Below are 26,231 nucleotides of genomic sequence, written 5' to 3'. Positions count from 1 at the left end.
TACCCGTATCAATACAGTGTCTAGCATGTTAGGCAATAAAATGGTTTTGAATGAAAGAATGCCACCAATAAATGAACAAGAAGGACTTGTGATCAAATATAAATGTAGTCAATCCCTTACAGATCTCTTTTTAAGTTACAGGTATTTGGGCTTATACTTTGCCTCATTTAGGAATTATGAAAGCTGGGTGATGTGAGAAGAAAGTAACCAACAGAGAAGTGTTTACTTAAGGGGTTGGTTATCTAAGATACCATAATTAAGGAAACTTGTTATTTAGGGTTCTAGTTAGTTCTGTATAGATTTCATTACTCCTTGAGATCCTTGAGGACAGAACCAGCTCTTTGATTTCTGTATCCCTCGCTAGCGACCAGAATAATGCCTGGAAGGTAGTGGGCGCTCAATCAACATTTGAGGAATGAAAGAACCAAGCGGGGAACCGGGAATAAATGAATGAACGAACTGGCTCCGGAGGGCTGCAGTTCCTCCCCGGGGCAGGAGGCGGCGCCAGCGTTACGCCCGCCTGGCCGCCGGCAGTTCTTGGTCCCTCCGGCTGACCGTCCGACGCTAGGCTCCGAGGCCGGTGCAAGAGGCAGCCAATAGAAAGCCGTCTTAGTTGGAGGTCTGGTAGAGGAGCCCAATGAGCGTAGCGGGTCTAGGCACGGGGCGGTGCGACGGGGAGGGGCAGCGGGGAGCGGTTAGAGGTGGGAGTTGGCGCTGCGGGCTGGGAGGGGGCCGCGGAAGCTGCGATGCGGACGGGGCCGCGGCGGTGACCCGAGCTGCCGCCCGACATGAACTCGCTGGAGCAGGCGGAAGGTAGGGTGGGCCGCCCGGGCCCGTCCCACGTCTCCTCTCGGAAGCTGGCGGTGCTCCGGAGGGGCCGGCGTCGTGAAGACCCCCGCCCCGGGAGGAGGCCGCGGAGGATGGAGCTCGAGGCCCGGAGCTTGGGGGCGCGGAGGCGGCCGTACCTGGCTGGACGCGGGGGGCGGCGCCTCAGCTCCCTCAGTCTCCACAAGCCTAGAGGGTCGAGTTCCTCGCCAGCTTCTATTTTTATTTTCTATTCATTGGCAGACACTTGCACTCCGTGCATTGCAGCCTGCTAATTCATTTCATTTCATTCTCACAGCCCCGCGAGTTGTATCCCTGATTCCTGCGGTGGTTTCCGGTAACTGCCAAGGTTAGGAAGTGCTGCTCGGTGTTTTAAAGTTTAAAGCACGCCACTGCGGAAAGGATACCCCACCACTTACTCGGAGCAGCTTAGACGCCCCTGTCTTCTAGAACTAGGTGCCACGAAGATCACCTGTACCCCCTTCGGAGGGGGCAAGGGGAATGTCTTTCCACACCCACCCGCTATCAGTGTCAAGAAGTCTAGTAAGGCCAGACAGCGTAGCCATTAATTAAATATAAGAGCTGGAAACCGGAGGCGGGTAATTGCAGTCAGGTAGACCTCGAAGACTTTGATGTTAGGCACTACGTAGTTCTAATAGGAAGTTCTTGGTTCCCAAAGAGCTAAAACTCGACCTGATTTTAATTTTATTTGCAACCCTGAAAATGTTCGCTTTTGGCGCTGGCCGAGGCTGCTGCTTATTTCTCCCCATACCATTTTATGAAGCTTCTAAAAGTGAATCAGCAAGTTTTCTTATATGAGAAATTGGAATTAAAGAACCCTAATGTTTTTGTCGAGTGCTTAAAAAGCTGTCATAGTAAATGAAATAAACAGTGCAGTGATACATGGAAGTTAGTGTGTAAGACCTGAAGCAGTTAAGAGTATCTCACATGTCGTCTTAATGTTAGGTAAATACTCTGACATTTCGTCAGACGAGTAAGAGTGGCTAATTAGAAAATTGACATCTTTCTACCTAGATCTCAAGGCTTTTGAGAGGAGACTTACTGAATATATTCATTGTTTGCAACCTGCTACTGGACGCTGGAGAAGTAAGTTCCTGAATGTTATTTTAAGGGAAAACTAACAATTGATACTTTTATCCTTATATAGGAATGATTTGCTTTTATGTAAAATATTTGTGTAAATTTATTTAACATTGTAAACAATGCCTTATGAAGAAATTTTTAAGAAAAGGAAATTATAACTGGCTTTCTCAAAAGAACAGTCTATTTCGTGTGGTTGTTTTTGTTTTTCCATTAAAAAACCTATTTTTTGGCCAGACGCCGTAGCTCATGCCTGTAATTCCAGCACTTTGGGAAGCCCAGGCAGGTGGATCACCTGAGGTCAGAAGTTCAAGACTAGCCTGGCCAACACGGTGAAACCCTGTCTCTACTAAAAATACAAAATTAGCCAGTCGTGGTGGCGCCACCTGTGATCCCGGCTACTCAGGAGGCTGAGGTGGGAGAATCGCTTGAACCCGGGAGGCGGGGATTGCAGTGAGCCGAGATTGCGCCATTGCACTCCAGCCTGGGCGACAAGAGCAAAACCTGGTCTCAATAAATGAATAATAAAAATATTTAAATTTTTGAATTAACTATTAGAGTTTTGATAAAGACATATCTAATAAAAATTTCAGTAGCCCGTTTATCAGTTTTATGATTTGCCTACAAACTATTGGAATAAAATTTTAGTAAGAAGAGTCACATTGGCAGGGCTCAGTCACGTGTATAATCCTAGCACTTTGGGAGGCCAGAGCGGGAGGATTGCTTGAGCATGGGAGTTTGAGACCAGTCTGGGTAACATGGAGAGACCCCATCTCTACTCAAAAAAAAAAAAAAAAAAAAAAAAAAAAATTTTAGCCAGGCATAGTGGCACACCCCGAGGTCCCAGCAACTTGGGAGGATCACTTGAGCCCAGTAGGTCGAGGCTGTAGTGAGCTATGTTCACTGCACTCCAGTTTAGGGAACAGAGGGAGACCCTGTGTTTTTAAAAAAAAAAAAAAAAAAAAAAAAGTAAAGTCATATTATTTAATGTATACTTGGAAAAGTTACAAAATTACCCTTAGTTGATTTTTAACAAAGCATAATTGTGCTGCTTTGAAGTCTGACCTAGAAAATTCACTATCTATTCATAAGTATCATGAATGCTACAAAATATAATTTGAACAGTGATTACTTGCCCATGGAAATATATAGGAAATGTGGACAAATATACAAGCCATGAGATCATCAAACAAAATGCTTTGTTGATATATGTTTGGAATAGTTTTTATTTGTTTTTGTTTTTGAAATGGAGTCTCGCTCTGTCACCCAGGCTGGAGTGCAGTGGCGCCATCTCGGCTCACTGCAACCTCTGCCTCCCGGGTTCAAGTGATTCTTCTGCCTCATCCTCCCTAGTAGCTGAGATTACAGGTGCCCGCCACCACGTGCAGCTAATTTTTTTGTGTATTTTTAGTGGAGACGGGGTTTCTCCATTTTGGCCAGGCTGGCCTCAAACTCCTCACCTCAGGTGATCCTCCCATCCTGGCTTCCCAAAGTGCTAGGATTACAGGTGTGAGCTACCACGCCGGGCCAAATAGTTTTAATTTCCTGGATGGTCATTATTTAAATTTAATTGCTATCAAGAAGGAAGTGTAGTAGCATACATTGAGGATTTACTTTATTTCAAAGTGTAAATCAGTTTGCTAGACCAAAAAAGCACTACTGAAGCTAAGGATCTAAGGATCTGGCAAGATTTTTTGTGTAATTTTTATTAAATCTGTTTGCAACGTTTTATTAGTATGCTGTGAGAATTCTGGTTGGTCAGAATTTACAGGTAATGATTTTCCTAGGTTCTCTGGTTTACCTAGGAATTATCCCCAAAACCTGTGTTTCACTGTTACTTGAAAATCTTTTAAAATGTATATGATACTGCCCTATCTTATAAAATGTGATATAAATATACTTTACTTTTTCTCTGACTCATGGTCTTAGCACTTACTTGGTTAATGAACCAATCAAATAAAGCATGTGTATGAGGTCCTTTCTAGTGTATTGATTTTGCTTTTGCTTATCTTCTTAAAACATACATGTGTAATATAGTGCGTGTATTTCTGGAAATACAGAATTGTAAGAAATTTAGTTCAGTCTGTTCTGAGTTCAGAACATAGTTTTGATATTTTGATCCTATTATTAAATACCTAAAATAAGATTTTTTTCCTTTAGTTTACCTCTTCTAAAAGTACGTCAAGGAATTCTAGATAATTAAGGTTTTACTATATTTCTATATTTGCTATATTTCTGTTGCTCTTGGAAACTGGATTTCCACATTTGAAAAAATGTATGCATCCTAGCTGAAAGGCAACGGTCATCATCTCCAGAATATTAACTGGGTCTTGATGCCCCTTTATTACTTTTTACTAATACCATTCTTAAGTTTTACTTATGATTTATTTAGAATTTCTAAAATCATTCTAGCTCAGTGGAGAGAAAGACCTTTTCTAAGTTTTACTGGCAGTAATTTCTACCCTACCTTTCTTTAAGTCCCTTAAAGAAAATCCGATACTAACTGGTGTGCTCCATACTTCCTGCACTGACTTTAATGTAACCATGGCAGTCATCTGCAAAGCAAAATCCTTTAGTCAGTCTTCTCAGTACATTCAAAAAGGAGTGTCTGATGGTTTGTTTATAGTAGAAAATGAGTTTGTTGTTTTTTTAATTTGAGTTTACAAGATCCGCAAAATCTTCACTAAGCACAGTGAACGTTACATAGCATAGACTCTTCTACTGAAGTGTCACCATCGAATTGCTTTTTATTTCATTGATCATCATAAGTTCTGACCAAATCATAAGAGAAACAGTACCTTAATTACTAAGGTTCACAATGTTTAAGAGAATTCCTTGAAGCCAGATGGCAAGCCTCCTAATTCCTGAGTCTAGTTAGTGCATTTTCCATTTAATAAAGTGCTATATTCTTTGGTTGTCATTTAGTAGGAACTGGTGGTGATAGTATCACATATTAAGTATGTATTTGCTTACTAATTTCGTGTTTATCTTTCATCAGTGCTTCTTATAGTGGTATCTGTCTGTACAGCTACTGGTGCCTGGAACTGGTTAATAGACCCTGAGACACAAAAGGTAGAAGTTTTGTTTTAAAATCATTAGCATAATTAAATGAGATAATGGATATTGTAGTGCTTTGTTAATGATAAAGTATTCAAACACTACCTATTACTACTACTAGTGATATTGTCATTAAAAATATGCCTTTTATTAATTTGCTCAAGGAAGATTTTGGCTGGCTGTTGTGAATTAAGTATCTTTACAGGGAAAAGGTCTAAGAGATGCTATTATTTCTTAGACATTTATTTGTTATTTGTCATTCACTTCTGAATTTATCATTTTTACATTTTTTTAATATCTCTCATTTTTACTTCAGTGTGAGTATTCTCTTCATTCTGCTTTGTTCATTGAGTGTCATCAGTGCCAGCTTTTAAAAGTTCTAAAATAGGCCAGGCATGGTGGCTCACACCTGGAATCCCAACACTTTGGGAGGCCAAGGGAGGAGTTCAAGACCAGCCTGGGCGATGTAATATAGCAAGACCCCATCTCTACAAAAAATTTAAAAATCAGCCAGGTGTAGTATGCTGTACCCAGCTGCTTGGGAGGCTGAGGTGGGAGGATCACTTGAGCTCAGGAGATGGAGGCTGCAGTGAACTATGATTGTGCCATTACACTCCAGCCTGTGTGACAGAGCTAAACCGTGTCTCAGAAAAAAAGAGGGAGAGAAAAAAATTATAAAATAACATTTTCTTCTATGAGTTATCTCTGTTAATACCTTTCTTCATCCCATAAAGCACTGGAGATGACTTTACAGGAAACACATATGATAAAATAGCAAAATACAAGTATAATAAAAAGTCAGGACTAGATAAAAACAAGTTGAACCATGAGGTCAAAACCAGAAGGGAAACCAGCTCACTGATGTATAGGCCATGTAGCCCAACACGGTTGCCACAATTGGATTATAAATTAGTCTCTGAGTAATCTAATCAGTGAAGTCACAGTTAATTCTGTGATTTTCATTGTCTGTAAGATAACACATATATCAGTTCCTTGGGCTAGCAAAGCTTTTCTTTCCCAACATTTATCTCTGAAAAAAAATTTCTTGCCTGAAGTTTAATATAGGAAACACTGAGGGATCTCCCATTGGGCACTGTGCAAGAATATCCCTATACCAAATGCAATAACTGATTTCATAATGTTATTCCTTGAAGCATCCTTTGATGAAAGTTGATAGCATGTTTCTCAAATTTCCACCTCTTTCTACTAACTTGTGCCTTAATTTCAAACTCAGGGCTTTTTTTTATTAGAGAAGTAGTTAGTCTCCAATTTTTCAGTGAAGTTTCTTTCCCCCAGTGCAGTTTTATTTAGGGAGTAATGATGTAATTTTCACAAATCTTAAAAATCCCCTCCCCGGTTTAAGCTGCAGTTAAGTAGACTACTTTGAGTAGCTCTATTTGTACCTTTTAGGTTTTACAGAAGAAAAACCTAAGAGAAGGCTTTTGTCATCAGTCTCCATGGCAATTCAGACAGCCAGAGAGGTTTATTTCGCATATAGTCTCCCTTTTATCTGCTGAGGTGGAGATATTTAAAAGGATAGGAAGCAAGGGGAGATTGGTGATGGAATTTTATGTTAATAGAGGATTTTTATGGCAGACAGGAAACTCTCTTGTGTGTTCATTTATAAAAATCTGATCTTAAGGCTGCACTTGGTAGTCATCTTTAGGGGAAGAGTGGAAGGAGGCTGGCAAGAAGATTGAAAAAGATCCATCTTGGGAAATGAGTCTGACTTCTAATTGGGAAAAATATAAGCTGATTTCAGCTAGTTGAGATCTTAATAAAACACAGAATTAAATGTAATTTGAAATAGGCCCAAAACTATGTAGTTAATATAATTTTCTAAATTAGGTGAGAATATAACTATTCGCCTAAGGGTTGGCTCTTTATATTTCAGTATTTAATAACCCCAAACCTGACAGGATTTTTAACCAGCAATTGTATCTGTAGCAAGAGTTGCAAACTCAGGAGCTAGTGGCTAGCTGGAAGAACCTAGGGAGAGAAAGAATATGGCACACAGGAAGTACCTGACTGCCTGGCCTGGAGAGAACTGCTGTTTCGATGCACTGGAGTGTTGCCATGGAGGGAGGAAGGCTGAAACTGATGGCCTAATTAAAATGAAGACATAAAGCACTATATATGCTAACCTGGTGCAGGCCACACACAACAGAGCTGGCTTGTGAGACACTGTCCTCAGAGGTTTGAAGAAGACGTTCTTCTGGAATATTAACTTTTCCTTGGGTCATCATCTTTCTGGGAGCTTCTTTTCTGGTATTTTCAGCCTCTCATTTCTTCATTTGACAAACTTCTGTAACCAGTACCATGCTGGGCCATCTACCTGGCGCTTCTGTCTTGAAACGCGTACCTGCGCATCTGCTGTGAGAGTGGAGTGGGAATGTGCTTAACTTGATTCTCTTGCTCCCATCTAGTTACTAATCCACTTGATTTCTTTCTACACAGGCTCTAAATGCTTGTCTTCTCTGTGTCTCCAGTCGATGTTTCCATTTTGGTGGCTACTCTTGTTCCAGTCATGGATCCTGGACCCTTGTCCCTCTACATATTCTTAAGACTTGTGGATTGTCCTGTTTTCTGCTATCATTTGATATGCCCAGATCTGAAATCAGCCCTTTCTCTTTCATTCTAGTTCTTTATGGATAGCTACTAATCGTTTTTCCCTGCTTGAATGTCCTGTGGTCATTTAGATCTCAGTAGCTTCAAAACCAAATTTGTTTTTTGCCTCTGCAGGGAGGAAGGGGTGATGCTGGAATTGAGTGTTATGAGGATATGTAAGAGTTAGCCAGGTGGAGGGAGAGAGGTGAACAAGGCAGCGTATGTGTGGAAATATGGCAGGAGATGAAAATTAGACTGGGACCAAGTTATGAATGGCAGAGTTTGCTCAACTCTTTTTTTTTTTTTTTTTTTTAAGACGGAGTCTCGCTCTGTCACCCAGGCTGGAGTGCAGTGGCGCGATCCCGGCTCACTGCAAGCTCTGCCTCCCAGGTTCATGCCATTCTCCTGCCTCATCCTCCCCAGTAGCTGGGACTACAGGTGCCCGCCACCACACCCGGCTAATTTTTTGTATTTTTTAATAGAGACGGGGTTTCACCATGTTAGCCAGGATGGTCTTGATCTCCTGACCTCATGATCCACCCGCCTCGGCCTCCCAAAGTGCTGGGATTACAGGCGTGAGCCACCGCGCCCGGCCTGCTCAACTCTTTTAAGGAAGCTTTTTAATAGTAAAGGTAGGCTGGGCATGGTGGTTCACGCCTGTAATCCCAGCACTTTGGGAGGCCGAGGCGGGCGGATCACCTGAGGTCAAGAGTTCAAGACCAGACTGGCCAACATGGTGAAACCCCGTTTCTACTAAAAATACAAAAATTAGCCAGGCGTGGTGGCGGGCGCCTGTAATCCCAGCTACTTGGGAGGCTGAGGCAGGAGAATCACTTGAATCCTGGAGGTGGAGGTTGCAGCAACCTGAGAACGTGTCATTGCACTCCAGCCTGGGTGACAAGAGTGAAACTCTGTCTAAAAAAAAAAAAAAAAACAGGGAAGGTAGCTAAATAACTAAATCATGTTTGATTTGTGTTTTCATTGAGACCAGAGGCCTCATCTTCACTCATTCAATGCAGAGTTCAGTAAATATTTTTGATAGGGTTGTTTTTTGATTATAGGAATGAATTTGTAATAGTTCAAGTATTTGAAATGAATGGAGGGAATACTGCTATATTTATCTTGCTTTATAGAAGATAGAAAGCCTATACATTTTTATTTTTACAACACAGCAATACAGAGAACTAAGATTATTAGAAGTCTTCAAATCCTCATAGTTCAGATGATAAAAAATATTACATATACTGATGTACAAGTGGGAAGGTAGGAATCAGCCATTCTAAGATTTTTAACATTTTTATATTTTCATCTCTTCTTTTACAGGTGTCCTTCTTCACATCATTATGGAATCACCCATTTTTCACCATTAGCTGTATCACTCTAATAGGCTTGTTCTTTGCTGGAATACACAAGAGAGTAGTTGCACCATCAATGTATCCTTTACCAAGGATTAAATTTCATTCTGTGAAGTTCTTTCTTGGTCTAGGTAATGGTTAAAAGCTTACTCTTGCCGGGCGCAGTGGCTCACGCCTGTAATCCCAGCACTTTGGGAGGCCGAGATGGGTGGATTTCCTGAGCTCAGGAGTTCGAGACCAGTGTGGGCAACATGGTGAAACCCCATCTCTACTAAAATACAAAAAATTAGCCAGGTGCGGTGGTCTGTGCCTGTAGTCCCAGCTACTCGGGAGGCTGAGGTGGGAGAATCGCTTGAACCCGGGAGGCAGAGGTTGCAGTGAGCTGAAATCACACCACTGCACTCCAGCCTGGGCTACAGAGCAAGACTCTGTCTCAAAAAAAAAAACAAAGCTTACTCTTGAAACTAGAAATTTTCCTTTGACCACATGTATTCAGTATAGCTGCTCGATGTCGAACGGTATTAGCAGAATACAATATGTCTTGTGATGATGTAAGTATTTTTTTGGTTAGAAAATTATAGACCTGCATGAAAACACTGAAATTTTTGGCTTTAGAAATGTAGACATTTTATTAGCAATAAATTTTTTCTGTGGAATGAATAGTGAGAATATACTTAGAGCATTGATTCTAAGATACTTTTACATTTAACATATTTGGCATTGAGATCCATCTTACAATCAATGAGATCTGACAAATTGGGAGAGTTAACAATGTAATCTTAATGACATAAAATCATGATGCATCTTTTAACTGACGCATCTTAGATTCAGTGAAGTACAGTGGTTGTTTGTTATTGACCAAAAATGGCTCAGCGGATATTGGTTTTATAAAGTACTGTTATTTATCAAGTGATATGCTACATATGTTATTTGTAAATAAGGTCATAGATTAATTTGTGGACTGTGGACGTATGAACCTATTGTGTTTTTAAAAGTAGATGATGGGAGACTGGGCATGGTGGCTCATGCCTCTAATCCCAGCATTTTGGAAAGCTGAGGCAGGAGGATCTCTTGAGTCCAGGAGTTTGAGACCAGCCTAGGCAACATTAGCAAGACCCCATCTCTACAAAAAATGTAACAATTAGCCAGGCAGGTGGCGCACACCTGTAGTCCCAGCTGCTTGGGAGGCTGAGGCAGGAGAATTGCTTGAGCCCAGGAGTTTGAGGCTGCAGTGAGCTGTGATCATACCACTGCAGTCTAGCCTGGACGACAGTGAGACCCTGTCTTTAAGTAAATTAAAAACTATCATGTACCAGTGTATAATAAAGGTGTCTCACAATTTTGATAGGTAGCTTCTATTTTGATTTGCTTATTTTATTTATAAAAGTGTCTTAGTCTTCAATTTAAAAAGTCATTAAACAAGTAATACCTATTCATTACAGAAATTAGAATAAAGAGGCCAGGCATGGTGGTTCACGCCTGTAATCCCAGCACTTTGGGAGGCCAAGGCGGGAGGATTGCTTGAGTCCAGGAGTTTGAGATGAACCTGGGCAACATAGCAAGACACCATCTCTACAAAAAATGAAAAGAGGAGAAAAAAAAGATGTATGTAGTATTTTAAAATAAAGAGCTCAGAAGGAAGCTCCAAACAAAGGAAGCTTTGAAAGCATAACTATTAATTGTTTAATCTTGACTATAGAGAAGCGTTCTTATTCCTTGCACATACGCTTTAAGGTTTATAAATAAGCAGTGGTATTTTTACTAGAACTGTGTATTGAAAAAACTTTGTCTTTTCATTTTTGCAGACAGGAAAACTAATTTTGAAACCTAGGCCTCATGTTCAGTGACAATCTTCACTCATTGTTATGGGACTTAAAATAGCCTTTCTTCGAATAAGTGATACAGCAAAAAGCCATAAAGGATTCCTTTTGCGGTTGGATATGTAAAGGTCATAGCAGCAACTGACAAGAAGTGTGCAATATTTACCTGGATTATCTTGATGATGGTGACTCATTATCAGTGCTTTGGTACTTTTGATTACCTGTGTTTCAGTATTAGTGTCACTTTAGTACTTCAGATCCTGCAAAGATTTTTGCAGATGAAGTATGTATGTATGTTACTAAGTTAAACTTAGAAACAGAACCTCATTCAGTTTTTATAATGTATTTTTGCAAACTACTGTAAATAGCAAATCAATGCCAATGTTAAACAAAGAGGAAAACGTTGTGTGGACTTTGTTCTCCTGCACTTATTTCAGGAACATCTGCTTGCCATCCCCACAGCTCTTTAAAACTGGCTATTATGTGTGCCTTTCATTCTTACATTTCTAATCATACTGCAGGAAAAACATTGGATTCAGCTTAGACTGAGGAAAACTCTCCATTATGTTGTAAGAAATTACAGATGTTTTGAGAAACACTTTCTGTTAAACCAGATATTGAACTCCAGCAACTATTGTGGTTATATTTTTAGTTCATTATTTTCATTTAATGCTAAATATCCCTTATATTGCTTTAATAATTTTTTTTTTTTTAGACGGAGTCTCGCTCTGTTGCCAGGCTGGAGTGCAGTGGCACGATCTTGGCTCTCTGCAACCTCTGCCTCCTGGGTTCAAGCGATTCTCCTGCTTCAGCCTCCCGAGTAGCTGGGACTACAGGTGCATGCCACCACACCCGGCTAATTTTTTTGTATTTTTAATAGAGACGGGGTTTCACCACGTTGGCCAGGTTGGTCTCGATCTCCTGACCTCGTGATCCTCCTGCCTCAGCCTCCCAAAATGCTGGGATTACAGGCATGAGCCACCATGCCTGGCCTCTTTAATTATTTTTAAAATACCCTAAAGACTTGTGAATATACAAGTCTACTGATAAATTATGTATTGTCTGGGACTTTGATAGTCATTGTTTTAGATAACTGGATTTTACGCTGTGGTAGACAGGCTGTGACACTAGTGTTGCACAGGTGTAATTGGTCATCCTACGCCTTCACCAGAATAACTTGGGAGCGGTGCCACAAACTAGAGTCTACAATTCTCACTGTTTAGAGAGTGTTAATGACATACTGTGTATGCATAATAGCCACATGTACTATAATAGCCCTTAAAATTAAACTATTGGGATTGCTGTAAATATTTTAAAGTACTGGAGGTGCCTTTTACCTGTTCATTAGATTTTGAAAAGGTTTAAATTATTTCATGAGCAATCTTTTAAATTTCATTTAACATAAAGCTGAAAATTCAATAACAAGATAAAAAAACTTTTTAACAAGGCTGCCATTTAACTTAAATGTGTTCATCTTAGCTTTCACTTGTATAAAATTTTATTCTTTGAACTGCAGCAATAAAACCCTCTGCTCCTAAGAAGTCTTAAGAGGGTATTCTATATATTCTGCTTTGTTTTATTTTCTGTAAATTTTGTAGGTAAATATGTGCATAAAAAATAAATACTTTATATATAACTCGTGATTGGACTTTTTCTTTGGTTTATTGTAAGTTTGTAACTCTGAAAAAAATGTTAAAACATATTGTCTGTATCAGATATAAGCTAGTTCCAGATGAGATATTTTACTTCAGCTCTGTGTCCAAGACAGCAAATTTTTAAGTAGCACCTGTAGGTACCTAGTTTATTAGGTTATGATTACTTTTAATATGTCTTATTCATCATAGTCTAATAACACTTGGCTGTTAATCAGGAAATACAGGTTTTGTCATATTGCTCTTTACAAACTTGGATTGCCAGTTTCCTCCAAGAGCATAAAGCTGAAGAAGTATTTTATAGGCCCTTCATCTTTTTTGGAGTCATGAATTCCTTTGAGTGTTTAATAAAAGACTTGACTCCTCCTCTAGGAAAACCCACCTGTGTCTTTGCATGCACTTGGAGGGGACTTCCAGATGCCACATTACTTGGATTCCATGGGCTTCAAAAGAAAACAATCTGTTATAGTCCAGAGATTTTTCATACCTTAACTTCTAGCAGAACAACTCATTTTCCTAAAGAGTCTTTGTTTGGAATGGGCCAAGGATCCTTGTGATGTGTCTAACCACCACCTCTACCTTCTCATCTCCTCTCTCACGTTGTTAGGAGGTGACTGATCGAATCCAATCATCTAATTTTACAGGTCAGGTAGACAGTCTCAGATTGGCAGTGTCTACACGCAATCCCCACAACTTACTAAAGACAGAGCCAGCACCAAAATCCAAATCTCTGACTCAGATTGAATGGATCTTTATGTGTGTGAAGTGAATTTATTCAAGAGCCATTATAATACTACTGTTAAGAATGTAGACTGTTAGGCCAAACTGCCTGGATTTGAATCTCAGATCTGCTACTTGGTAGTTTTGTAACTTTAGCTAAATTATGCAACCTTAGTTTCCTCATTTATTAAATGGGCATAATGCCAGTTTCTTTGGTACAGTGAGATAATATCTAGGATACAGGCATAATGCTAATCTTCCAGGCTTATTTCAAGTCTTAAAGTTTTAATTCATGTAAAGCACTTAAATAGTGCCTAGCTGCAGAGTCAATGCTCAGTAAGTTTGTTAACCCAAATCTTTTTTTTTTTTTTTTTTTTTTTTGGAGACGGAGTCTCGCTCTGTCGCCCAGGCTGGAGTGCAGTGGCGCAATCTCGGCTCACTGCAAGCTCCGCCTCCCGGGTTCACGCCATTCTCCTGCCTCAGGCTCTACGAGTAGCTGGGACTACAGGCGTCCGCCACCACGCCCGGCTAATTTTTTGTATTTTTTAGTAGAGACGGGGTTTCACCGTGGTCTCAATCTCCTGACCTCGTGATCCGCCCGCCTCAGCCTCCCAAAGTGCTGGGATTACAAGCGTGAGCCACCGCGCCCGGCCGAAACCCAAATCTTTAAGGGGGGAAAAAAAACCCTCATTGTTACAACTTTGCCCAAAGCCAACATCTTAGTTGAGATAACCATGAGGAAATTTCACCTAATATTTTGAACCAAGCAAACGTTTTAGTCCTGAAAACGATTAAAGGTAAAGAGAGGATATTTGGCCTCTCATTCAGAAAATGGTGTTAGGTGTTTTCCTGAGGAACCTCTCTGAAAACATTCAAGCTCATGACTATCTGATAGTGCTGCTTTTTGAGACGCTCTTTTCTCCTTTAGAACTAGCCATCTTGATTGGCATTTTATAAAGATTTAACAATCCTTCTGACAAATGCCCTGCCCTCAGCAACTGAGGTTTCTCTCACTCCCTGTTCTGTTGAAACCATAGAAATTTGAGTCTTATTCTTCAGATTCTAAACTTTCTCTATGCTTTTACAAAGGGTAAGTATAATTTCTTTTTTTCCCACCAAAGATAGGAAGTGCATCTTGTCTGCTTCATCATGGAACACATTAAAATCTGATGTTTTTAGTGTACCACTGATACCTGCTATGCCAGTCTGACTGTATGAGAGACAGAGAAAAATAAAAAGATATTTGTTACCCTATTTTAAAGTGTGTTCATCACTTTATAGACTCACTTTTACATGGCAAGTGTTTTGCTGGGTATTAATGTGTGAAAATTAGCTGGGCATAGCACACACCCACAGTCTCAGCTACTCAGGAGGCTAAGGTGGGAGGATTGCCTGAGCATAGGAGTTCAAGGCTGCAGTGAGCTATGACTTGTGTGACTGGACTCCAGCCAGGGTGACAGAAGACTGCCTCAAAAAAAAAAAAAAGCAAAATGAATTTCTGCCCTCTCAGAACCTCAGAACTTGTTATCTGGTGGGGAGTACAGACCAGTGGTCAAGTGGTCAAGCAGTTACCATGCGGTTTAAGTGCCATGAAAAGTAAAAATGTAGGATGCTACAGGAGTCCATGGGAAGAGGACCCAGCCAGACCAGCTTTCCAAAGTAGGTGATTAGCAAACATCTGGTGTGTGTTGCCAGTAGGGGGAAAAGTTTTGCGGGGGAGGGGGCCGTGACAGGAGAGAAAACGGGAAGGAAGTAGGAACCAGAACATGGCATTTCACGAGGGCAATGGGAAGCCATCAAAGTGTTTTCAGTTAAGGAAGTGACAACTGGATTTGCATTTGTGATGACTGACAGGGCAGGACCTGGGAGGCCAGTTGGGAGTGACTGCTATAGCACAGATGAGATATGTGGGCCCCAGAACTAGAGTTCAGGGAGTGGAATCAGAAATAAAACCTTTAAAAAAAAAAAAAAAAATCTGTGCCTGGGCTTACCCAAAAACCTCTTAGAGGGCAAATGATAGGTCAGCCTTGGAAAGTGGGGAATTTTTTTAATATTAAAAAAATAGGCTGGGCGTGGTGGCTCATGCCTGTAATCTCAGCACTTTGGGAGGCCGAGGCAAGAGAATCGCTTGAACTCGGGAGGAAGAGGTTGCAGTGAGCTGAGATCGCACCATTGGACCCTAGCCTGGGCAACAAGAGCAAAACTCTGTCTCAAAAAAAGGAAAAAAAAATTTTTTTTTAATGTCAAATGAATAGGACTTAGCAGAGGACAGGAGAAGAAGCAATTGAGCATAAAACCTACCAACAGCACCACTTTTTCCATCGTATTTAGCCTGTTACAGAAATAAAAGTTCCATGATCACCAATATTTGGGAACTACTACATCCTCCTCCTGGAGATTGTTCATGCTGTAAAGCATATTAAAAGCTCCATGTTGGCTGGGCACGATGGCTCACGCCTGTAATCCCAGCTGCTTGGGAAGCCAAGGCAGGCAGATGGCTTGAGCTCCGGAGGCCAGGGCTGCAGTGAGCTATGATTGCACCACTGCATTCCAGCCTGAGCGACAGCGTGACACTCTGCCTCAAACGAATGAATGAATGAATGCATGAATGTCCCGAGTGGCCCTGCAGTAGAGAAACCTGTTAAACTGCCTGCTTTTCTGCCATTTCACCAAAGACTTGTTCACATTATTTGGGGGACGGAGGGTGTTTGTTGTGGTTTCTGTCTGTCCAGTTCCTCTTTTTTAATTGGAGAAGAGGCATGCAAATGTATTGAACAGCCCACAGAGAGAATCGCAGAGTGGTTGCCTTGCCCAGCTCCCTCTGAGCACCCGTGCTAGATTTGGGGAATGCTGGCTATGTCAGTCCATCCTCTCTCAGGACAACCCAGAAGACTTTGGACTCCTGCATTTGGGACCCAGGCATGCGGGGAGGTGGTAAAGCTGTGTTTCCGTGGCAGGGCACTCAGTGGCACTCAGTGGTGGTGGCATCAGTTTCCTCATCCGACCAGTTCCGTAAGATGGGTTTGGGCATTTTTTTCTTCTGGAACTTTAACCTTGAACCAGTCTCTCTAGACCACTCCAAAATCCTGAAGTACCCAATATCCTTTAAATAATTGGTTTTCAGTTTACTCAAAGTCAGCTTCTCTTGCTTGCTTGACTGCTAGAGTGGTACACAGCAGTTGTGTTCCAGGAGCACGCTGTGGAGAGTTGATCTAACAGATGAGAGTGCTTCCAATCAAGCCTCATGCCATCCGGCAGGTGAGAGAGCTCAGGGCCACATGCAGTGGAAGGACCCAGACTTGGCAGATCAACGTGGATTATAGTCCCATTTCCTCCATTAGCCAGTGGGGCAAGTGACTTATTCTCTCTGAACCTCAATTTCATTTAGGCCTATTAGATAGCTATCTTGCAGAATAGCTAGAAGGATGAAATGAAATAATGTATGTAAAAGATAGCTTTCCAGCTTTTTTTTTTTAATCACAAACTAATTTTTGAGTCGCTATTCTGAGTCCTTGTTACAGGTGTATCTTGAGTACCCAAGAGTGCTGGCATCTATGGAAGATGCTCAATTGCTGTTGAACAAATGGATGAATCTTGACTTTGGTATTGAAATTGAGTTTGTATATAAATACAAAAATACACTAAAACATAAATTTTATTTTTTTTTTGTTCAGTTGGGGTCTTGCTCTGTCACCTAGGCTGGCGTGCAGTGGCACAATCATGGCTCACTGCAGCCTCCAACTCCTGGGCTCAAGCAGTCCTCACACCTCAGCCTCCCAAAGTGCTGGGATTACAGGCTCTCACCATTCCTAGCTAACTTTTTAATTTTTTTGTAGGGACAGAGTCTCACTATGTTGCCTAGGCTGGTCTTGAACTCCTGAGCTCAAGTGATCGTCCCGCTTCTGCCTCAGATTTGTAATTTAAATAATAGTAGGGAAACTAAAATAACTAAGTCTACTGTAAGTTCATTAAGTAAATTAAAAAAGAAATATATCCTTGCTAGAAGATGAGTTTTAAATTCTGTCTCCTACAATTATCAGATTTATTTTTTTTCCTGGCCTACCCTGAAAACCATTTAAAAACAAATTGTTCTGGAATGTTCTAAACACATGTAAACATAGAGAGAGTGGTATAATGAACTCCCATCACCCAACTTGAGCAATTATCAACACATAGCCAATCTTGTTTCTTATACAGGTTCAGAATCCTTTATCCAAAATGCTTAGGACAAGAAGTGTTTCAGATTTCAGATTTTGGAATATTTGCTTTATGTTTACAGGTTGAGCATTCCAACTCCAAAACTCTCTAATCTGAATGCTGCAAAACAAGCATTTCCTTTAAGTGTCAGGTTAGCACTCAAAACATTTTGGGCCAGGCATGGTGGCTCATGCCTGTAATCCCAGCACTTTGGGAGGCCAAGGCAAGCGGATCACCTGAGGTCAGGAGTTCGAGACCAGCCTGGCCAACATGGCAAAACCCCATTTCTAATAAAAATACAAAAATTAGCCAGGCATGGTGGCAGGTGCCTGTAATCCCAGCTACTTGGGAGGCTGAGGAAGGAGAATTGCTTGAACCTGGGAGGCGGAGGTTGCAGTGAGCCGCGATTGTGCCACTGCGCTCCAGCCTAGGCGACAGATTGGACTCTGTCTCAAAACAAAAACGTTTTGAATTTTGGAGCTTTTCAGATTTGCGATTTTCAGTTTTGAGATGCTCAGCCTACCTTATTTCAACTTGCTCCCTCACCCCGACAAAGGATTATTTTGAAGTACATCACAGACATCACTTGATACAGAAATCTTCCAGTAACTATCTCCAAAAGCTAAGAAAAATTTTACATATAACTACAATACTATATCATACCTTAAACGCTAATAATTTTGTAGCAATTTTATACCAAATATTCTGCTTAAACTCTTCCAACTGTCCCATAAGTGTATCCTTTAAGAGTTGGGTTATTTGAATTGAGATCCAGAAAAGGATACTTGAATAGTAGCAGTTTCACAACCTAGGACCTAGGTTTCTGAAATCCCTGTTTCTGAATTCTATGTGATTACATATGTGAACTCAATTTATGCATATGGAGTACATTTTCAATAAATGACATACAGTTAGTGGATGGATGGGTACAGAAATCTTTTTTTAAAAAAGGAGAGAGATAACAAAATGATGTACAGTGACTTCTGCTGAGAGCTTCCACAATAAACCAGCAGCATTATCATGGTGAACATCACTACCATCTCTTCACGTGCTAACAGCCACACGGGAAATGGGACTCCGGCACACAAGCCACAAGCATCCTTAGAGAGAGAGCACCCAGTCCCGATGACAGCACCAGGTTAGGAAGGAGACCATCAGGAAGAAAGCAGAATGGGTACGTTTAAATGTATGCAGCGACAGACAAAGATGTTGGACATTAGAGGAAAAATAATGACAAATTGATGGAAAACCAGGATAAGAAAAAAAAGGCAATTACTAATTCCAAGAACAAAGAAAGGAATTGTGGTTTAGTGGGCTTCTTAGTTCAGCTGTGAGAAAAATTTGCATTGTCCTAGAAATTTAGAGTGATTTAATAGAGAATTCCGGTACAATTTTGTTGGGCAAAGGAGAAATGGGGGAGAGAGTTTTGGAGAGCTAAGTCCTTACCTATCAGGCCAGCAAATCAAGAGATAACATATGATACTGATAAATCAGAAAGCGTGATAGCTTATCATTTGGGAATACAGAGATAATAACAGGAGAAACAGAAGGGGCTGGAGTGTTTACTTCCCATAGAGGGCTTGGGATTCTAGAGAAGGCAAGAACCTGCTGTTCCGTTCTTTTCTTTTTTCTTTTCTTTTCTTTCTTTCTTTCCTTTCTTCCTTCTTTTTCTTCTTTTTTTTCTTTCTTCCTTCCTTCCAGAATTTCTTTCCTTGTCTTCTCTTCTCTTCCTCTTCTCTTCGACTGTGTCTTGTTATATTGCCCAGGATGGTCTTCAACTCCTGGACTCAAACGGTCCTCCTGCCTCTGCCCCCCAAGTACTGTGATTAGAGGCAAGAGGCACCACACCTGGCCCTTAACTTTTTAAATTGTGTATGCACGTGAAATACTTTTTTCTCAGTGAGGTGCCTAAGTGTGAGTTTGCTAGGTGGAGTAGTTTATTTCACAAGTGGGGAAACAGGTATAGAAAGCATATTGCCCCTCAAGCCTGTAATCCCAGCACTTTGGGAGGACGAGGCGGGCGGATCACGAGGTCAGGAGATCGAGACCATCCTGGCTAACACGGTGAAACCCCGTCTCTACTAAAAATACAAAAAATTAGCCGGGCGTGTTGGTGGGTGCCTGTAGTCCCAGCTACTCGGGAGGCTGAGGCAGGAGAATGGCGTGAACCCGGGAGGCGGAGCTTGCAGTGAGCCCAGATCACGCCACTGCACTCCAGCCTGGGGGACAGAGCAAGACTCCGTCTCAAAAAAAAAAAAGAAAGCATATTGCCCAATTTGGGAACCCTTCCCCTGCTCTCATATTTAGTCACTTTTCTACGTTCCTCTTTTTACCTGGTGTTATCTATTAATGAAAACTTTGATTTCCTTAATTTACTAGCTCTTAGGTATCTATCAGCAAATTCAGTAGGAGACAGTGTATTGCAATTATTACAAACTAAACTCTGGAGCCTGACCATGTAGGTTAAATTGTTTGTCACTTACAAAATCACATGCTGTGCTCTTAGGCAAGAGGCTTGCCCTCTCTGTGCCTCAGTTCTCCCATCTCTAACATGGAGCTGTTGACATTGTGTGGCATGATTGGTAGATTTAGTAGCTTAATATATGCAAAGCTCTTAGAGCAGCATTTGGCACATATCGAGGGATCAATAAATAGTGACCGGCCGGGTGCTGTGGCTCACACCTGTAATCCCAGCATTTTGGGAGGCCAAGGCGGGATCATCGCTTGAGCCCAGGAGTTCCAGACCAGCCTGGGCAACGTGGTGAGACCCCATTTCTACAAAAAAATACAAAAAAATTAGCCAAGTGTGGTGGTGCATGTCTGTAGTCCCAGCTACTCAGGAGACTGAGGCCGGAGGATTTCTTGAGTCCAGGAAGCTGCAGCGAGCTGTGGACAACAAAGTGAGACCTGCTGTCAAAAAACATATATACATGCATACTGACCATCAGCAGGAAGCTCACTCTCCAAACAGGGAGTGCAACCCATTAAAATTAACAATGAATCTGCACGCCGGGCGCCATGGCTCATGCCTGTAATCCCAGCACTTTGGGAGGCTGAGGCAAATCACCTGAGGTCAGGAGTTCAAGACCAGCCTGGCCAACATGGTGAAACCCTGTCTTTGCTAAAAATACAAAACTCGGCCGGGAGTGGTGGCGGACGCCTGTAATCTCAGCTACTCCAGAGGATGAGGCAGGAGAATTGCATGAAACCAGGAGGCAGAGGTTGCAGTGAGACGAGTGTCACCCATTGCACTCCAGCCTGGGTGACAAGAGCGAAACTCAAAAAAAGAAAAAAAAACAAAAACGTAAAAAAACACAATGAATCTGGGGAACTAATCAAAACAGAGACAGGTTCTGTGGGCTTTAAAAAAATCAACTTTGGGCTGGACGCGGTGGCTCACACCTGTAATCCCAGCACTTTGGGGAGCCGAGGCGGGTGGATCACGATCACGAGGTCAGGAGTTCGAGACCAGCCTGACCAACATGGTGAAACCCCGTCTCTACTAAAAATAGAAAAATTAGCCAGGTGTGGTGGCACGCACCTGTAATCCCACCTACTCAGGAGACTGAGGCAGAAGAATCACTTGAACCTGGGAGGTGGAGGTTGCAGTGAGCGGAGATCGTGCCACTGCACTCCAGCCTGGGTGACAGAGTGAGACTCTGTCTCAAAAAAAAAAAAAAAAAAAAAATTTTGCATATAATAAAATGCATCCATTTAAGCTGTACAGTGTGAATTTTAGTAAATGTGCCACCTGTGTAACAATCACCATGAGCAAGACGCAGAATATTGTTATCCTCTTAAACGTTTCCTTTGCCAGGTCCCATCCCCAATTCCTGGCCTCGGGAAAATACTGTCCTACTTCTATCATTGTAGATTTGTCTTTTCTAGATTTTCATGCAAATGACATCATAGTATAATCATGCAGTATAATAATCCTGTCTCTGGCTTCTTTTGTTCAACATGCTTTTGATTTTTTTTTGCCAACATGCTTTTGAGATTTTATCTGTGTTAACACACATGTTGGCAATTTGTTCCTTTCTTTGTTTATCCATTTACGGATTGATGGGCATTTGGGTTGTTTTCAGTTTGGGGCTATAATTCATAAAGGTTCTATGAATAATCGTGTACAAGTCTGTGTGGATACATCACTTTCCTTGGGAATACCATGTAGTGGAATTGCTGGGTCATGAGCTGCCTATGTATGTAGCTTTATTGAAAACCATCAAACTGGCCAGGCGCAGTGGATCACGCCTGTAATCCCAGCACTTTGAGAGGCCGAGGCGGGAGGATCTCTTGAGACCAGGAGTCGGAGACCAGCCTGGGGAGCACAGAGAGACCTCATCTCTACAAACAATTTTTAAAAACATTAGCCAGGCATGGTGGTGTGTGCCTGTAGTCCTAGCTACTCAAGAGGCTGAGATGGAAGGATCGCTTGGGCACAGGAGTTCGAGGCTGTGATGAGTATAATGGCGCCACTGCTCTCCAGCCTGGGCGGCAGAGTGAGACCTTGTCTCAAAAACAAACAAACGAACAAACAAACAAAAACCAAAAGGATGTCTTTCAAATGTTTCTTAGCACACTGGAGCAAAACAAGTTAATGCCTGTTTTAATCACAACCACTTAAGGTGTGTCACTTTCCAAAGTTCGGATGAGTTAGATGGGATTTAGGGTAATATGTATTAGGATTAAATCCTACCAAGCAGGGTGGTAGTGAGGGTGTGGAAAGGGTGAGGTGAGGGGGCAAGGCTGCGAGAGGGGGACTTAACTCTCCTCCCATCACCCCACAGTGTGGGATGGCATGAATGTGGGGTGAAAGGGATGTCGGTCTTCTCTGAGGCGGCGCTGGAGAAGGAGCTGTCAGGGTTGAGCAACTCGCAGCAGAGCATGCAGACCTGGTCCCTGTGGCTCATTCACCACAGCAAGAAGCACCCGGGCCCATGGTCACCGCGTGGTAGCTGGAGTTGCAGAGAGCAAAGCCAAACAGGAAGCTTAGTTTTCTTACCTTGCCAGTGAGACCACCTGGGCAACATGGTGAAACCTTGTCTCTACTAAAATACAAAGCAAAAGGAAGGGGCCAGAGCTTACAAAAGATTTGCACTGGTTATAGTGGAGGCTTTTAAGCATGTTTCAAGTGAAACTGATGAGAGTTGTAAGAAGCACAGAAGCACATTGGAAGAGTGTTGTCTATTTGGGAAGAAAGGTCTGTTTATGCAAATGATGTATTTAGAGGCAGGCGTGGTGGCTCACACCTATAATCTCAGCACCTTGGGAGGCCAAAGTGGGAGGATCACTCAAGCTCAGAAATTTGAGACCAGCTGGGGCAACATAGCTAGACTCCATCTCTAAAAAAAAAAAAATCAGCTGGGCATGGTGGTGTGCTCCAGTGGTCTCAGCTACTCGGGAGGCTGAGGTGGGAGGATCACTTCCACCCAGGAGGTTGAGGCTTTAGTGAGCCACGATTGCACCACTGTACTCCAGCCTGGGCAACAGAGCAAGACCCCGTCTCAAAAAAACCACAAACAAGCAAACAAACAAGAAACAATGAAACAATGTATTACAGCAACTTAAGCTCTGTGTGGTGATAAGAAGCCTAGGAAGCAAATTTATAAACAGATAAAGATGAATGAAAATAAAAACTGTTCCTCTCTGGGATCTGCAAATGAGCCACCATCACAGACTCTAAATCTCATGACAGCATTACAAAATCTAGAAAATGCAGCCTTGGGTGATGCAGCAGTTCACTAGAGGATCGCTTTTTTGCCTGCTGTAGACCAAGAAGTATCTCTACTAGATAAAATAGCAGATAAAGAACCCGGAGAAAGACTTTCTAAAATGATGGATGCGTGTATGTTGCCGGCAGATTACAATGGCAGAATGGCAGCAGAAATAGATGAGAGGAAGCAACTCACTCGAATGTTAGCAGATTTTCTTCATTGTCCAATGGAAGCCCTTGCAGAGAAAGCATAAATTGGAAGAATACAAGTGCAAGTGAGCCAGAGTTTCCCTGGTGTGCAAAGAATTCAGGTTCCCGATCCAGAGCCTGTCAGACTAATCTTGATTACCCAATGTCACTGGCAGCCACATGCACCTGCCCTTTGCAGGGACATCTACAGTGAAGATTAATGGACCAGCCTCTTTCCCGGTCCCAAGACTGCAAGAGGTGGAGACAGGTGGATAGTCCTGTAGTGGTATTTTTGCATATTTTTGAGAGAGAAACACTAGCAAAATAAATGACAATTAGTAAAAATGTTTATAATGTTAGTTTGTTTACTATTTTCTTGGTAAGTTAGCATGAATTCGTTTTGGGGTGGTGGGGTTTTGAGACAGTGTCTTGTTCTGTCATCCAGGCTGGAGTACAGTGACATGCACCTGACCTATGACTTCGTTTAAACAAAGTGATGAGCTGGGCCTGTAGTCCCAGAACTTTGAGAGGCCGAAGTGAGCAGATCACTTGTGGTCAGGAATTAAGGACCAGCCTGGGCAACATGGCAAAACACCATCTCTACTAAAAATACAAAAATTTGCTGGGCATGGTGGCACATGCCTGTAGTCCCAGCTACTTGGGACGCTGAGGAAGGAGAATCGCTTGAACCCAGGAGGTGGAGGTTGCAGTGAGCCGAGATGCATGCGCCACTGCACTCTAGCCTGGGCAACAGAGACTCGGCCAAAAAAAAAAAAAAAATGATCTCTGTGTATTAATAAGCTCAAAAATAGTGATTATTTTCAAAGGGTCTTTTGGTATTTTTTTTTTTTATCCAGGGCCTTGTGAGAAATCTCATGTTTCTGTTTCTTCATATATTTTCAATTGTTTTTCTTTATTTTCTTCAGTGTCTAATCACTGTATACTATGTAATTCCTAAAGGAGAAGAATCAATCAGAGTTGGTTGAGACTTTATTTTGGTACAGGTAGGACTGGATTGTAGATGATATTAAATGTCCCAACATAATATTATGTTGGAACAAAGATTATCCCCCTTTTCCCCAAACAAAATAGGGATTCTGTCTCCATGCCTTTGATTCCATATTCCCTAGAGACTGGTCATTTAACATTAAACATGGAGGTCATTAGCCGGGCGTGGTGGCACGTACCTGTAGTCCCAGCTACTCGGGAGTCTAAGGCAAGAGAATCGCTTGACCCCAGGAGACAAAGGTTGCAGTCAGCCAAGATCGTGCCACTGCACTCCTAACCTGGGCGACAGAGGGAGACCCTGTCTCAAAAAAAATAAAAAATAAAAAAATAACTCCTACCAAGTAGGTGTGACTTGTTGCTGTTGAAACCTAGGTGGTTTTTGATTTTGTTTGTTTGTTTGCTTTTCAGTGCATCTTGGCTAAACAGCCAACAAAGCAGGCAATAGATTTCAAAGGTAAAGATGTAAATATTCTACAACACAAAATTGATCTGGCTCAAGCAATGCTATTGGCTTTGTCCAAAAAAAAAAAAAAAAAAAAAAAACACCGTTTACTTTCATATTTTTATTTTTACTTTTTAGAGATGGAATTTCTGTTGCCCAGGTTGGAGTGCAGTGGCACAATCATAGCTCTCTGCAGCCTTGAAATCCTGGGTTCAAGTGATCCTCCTGCCTCAGCCTCCTGAGTACTTGGGACTACAAGTATGCGCCACCGCACTGGCTTTTTTTTTTTTTTTTTTTTTTGCATAGAGACAGGGTCTTGTCATGTAACCCAGGCTGCTCTCAAACTCTTGGCTTCAAATGACCCTTCCACCTTGGCACTCAAAGTGCTGGGATTACAGGCATGAGCCACCACACCTGGCCAAAAAATCTTTTTAAATATTAGTTCTCTATTTGAAAAAATTTTTAACCTCTTAGTACAAAATAAATAATTGAAAGGATATATCAGCAATTGGTTTATTTTTGTCCCTTTTGCTATTCGTTAAATAATTGAAATGAAAATTGTAAGTCTGAATGTTTTATAGAGAGGTTATCTATTTCCTTTTCTTTTTCTTTTTTTTTTTTTTTGAGACGGAGTCTCGCACTGTTGCCCGGGCTGGAGTGCAATGGTGCAATCTTGGCTCACTGCAACCTCCGCCTCCCCGGTTCACGCGATTCTCCTGCCTCAGCCCCCCGAGTAGCTGGGATTACAGGTACACACCACCACACCCGGCTAATTTTTTGTATTTTTAGAAAAGACAAGGTTTCACTATGTTGGCCAGACTGGTCTCCAACTCCTGACCTTGTGATCGGCCTGCCTCAGCCTCCCAAAGTGCTAGGATTACAGATGTGAGCCACCGCGCCCAGCCAAGGTTATCTATTTCTTTTGCAAGTATAATGTGGCATCAACAGACATGATTCTTTAGAGTTTACCTAACTTTGCATGTTTTATCACATTTGACACAGATTCCCTAAGTAATCAATTGTAAACATTTTATTTATTTATTTATTTGAGATACATAAAACAAGACATCTGTTACTTTTTTTTTTTTTTTTTTTTTTTTTAGATAGAGTCTTACTCTGTCGCCCAGGCTGGAGTATAGTGGCATGATCTCAGCTCACTGCAACCTCTGCCTCCTGGGATCAAGTGATTCGCCTGCCTCAGCCTCCTAAGTAGCTAGGATTACAGGCGCTCAATACCACACCTGGCTAATTTTTTTGTATTTTTAGTAGAGATGGAGTTTCACCATGTTGGTCAGGCTAGTCTCAAACTCCTGACCTCAAATGATCTACCCACCTTGGCCTCCCAAAGTGCTGGGATTACAGGTATGAGCCACCACACCCGGTCACTCCATCAGTTACTTTAAAAAAAATCCTTACTTCCAGGCTGGGTGTGGTGGTTCACGCCTGTAATCCCAGCACTTTAGGAGGCCAAGGTGGAAGGATCACTTGAGCCCAGGAGTTCGAGACCAGCCTGAGCAACACGGCAACACCCTGTCTCTATCAAAA

The 26,231-nt window shown here is 41.8% G+C and overlaps 1 protein-coding gene and 1 pseudogene across 3 annotated transcripts; both read left to right on the top strand.

Moving 5' to 3' along the window:
- Positions 1 to 678: 678 nt before the first annotated feature.
- CNEP1R1 (CTD nuclear envelope phosphatase 1 regulatory subunit 1) lies at positions 679 to 12,408 on the top strand. Of its 3 annotated transcripts, XM_003263034.3 has the most exons (7): positions 719 to 813; positions 1,124 to 1,174; positions 1,861 to 1,932; positions 4,925 to 4,998; positions 8,914 to 9,023; positions 9,442 to 9,496; positions 10,751 to 12,408. In XM_003263034.3, exons 1-7 carry the CDS (start codon positions 789 to 791, stop codon positions 10,790 to 10,792), a joined length of 429 nt encoding a protein of 142 aa, XP_003263082.1. In that variant the 5' UTR covers positions 719 to 788; the 3' UTR covers positions 10,793 to 12,408. The 3 variants fall into 3 exon arrangements, 2 of the variants coding, with proteins under 2 accessions (XP_003263081.1, XP_003263082.1); XM_003263033.3 differs by lacking the exon at positions 1,124 to 1,174 and having other exon boundaries at positions 679 to 813; XR_004026533.1 differs by lacking the exons at positions 1,124 to 1,174; positions 4,925 to 4,998 and having other exon boundaries at positions 679 to 813.
- Positions 12,409 to 22,152: 9,744 nt separating this feature from the next.
- On the top strand, positions 22,153 to 23,457 carry LOC100588049 (annotated as a pseudogene).
- Positions 23,458 to 26,231: the final 2,774 nt, after the last annotated feature.

Source organism: Nomascus leucogenys, chromosome 2, assembly GCF_006542625.1.
Source record: "Nomascus leucogenys isolate Asia chromosome 2, Asia_NLE_v1, whole genome shotgun sequence".
NCBI classification, from domain to species: Eukaryota; Metazoa; Chordata; class Mammalia; order Primates; family Hylobatidae; genus Nomascus; species Nomascus leucogenys.
This window is presented reverse-complemented; position numbering and strand designations above follow the sequence as displayed.

Bases quoted from the DNA above. Each gene is read 5' to 3' on its own strand.
- CNEP1R1 (XM_003263034.3), top strand. From the start codon at position 789: ATGAACTCGCTGGAGCAGGCGGAAG. The intron at 1,175-1,860 runs GTTAGGAAGTGC...CTTTCTACCTAG, and splicing joins GGTTTCCGGTAACTGCCAAG to ATCTCAAGGCTTTTGAGAGG. The intron at 4,999-8,913 runs GTAGAAGTTTTG...CTTCTTTTACAG, and splicing joins TAGACCCTGAGACACAAAAG to GTGTCCTTCTTCACATCATT.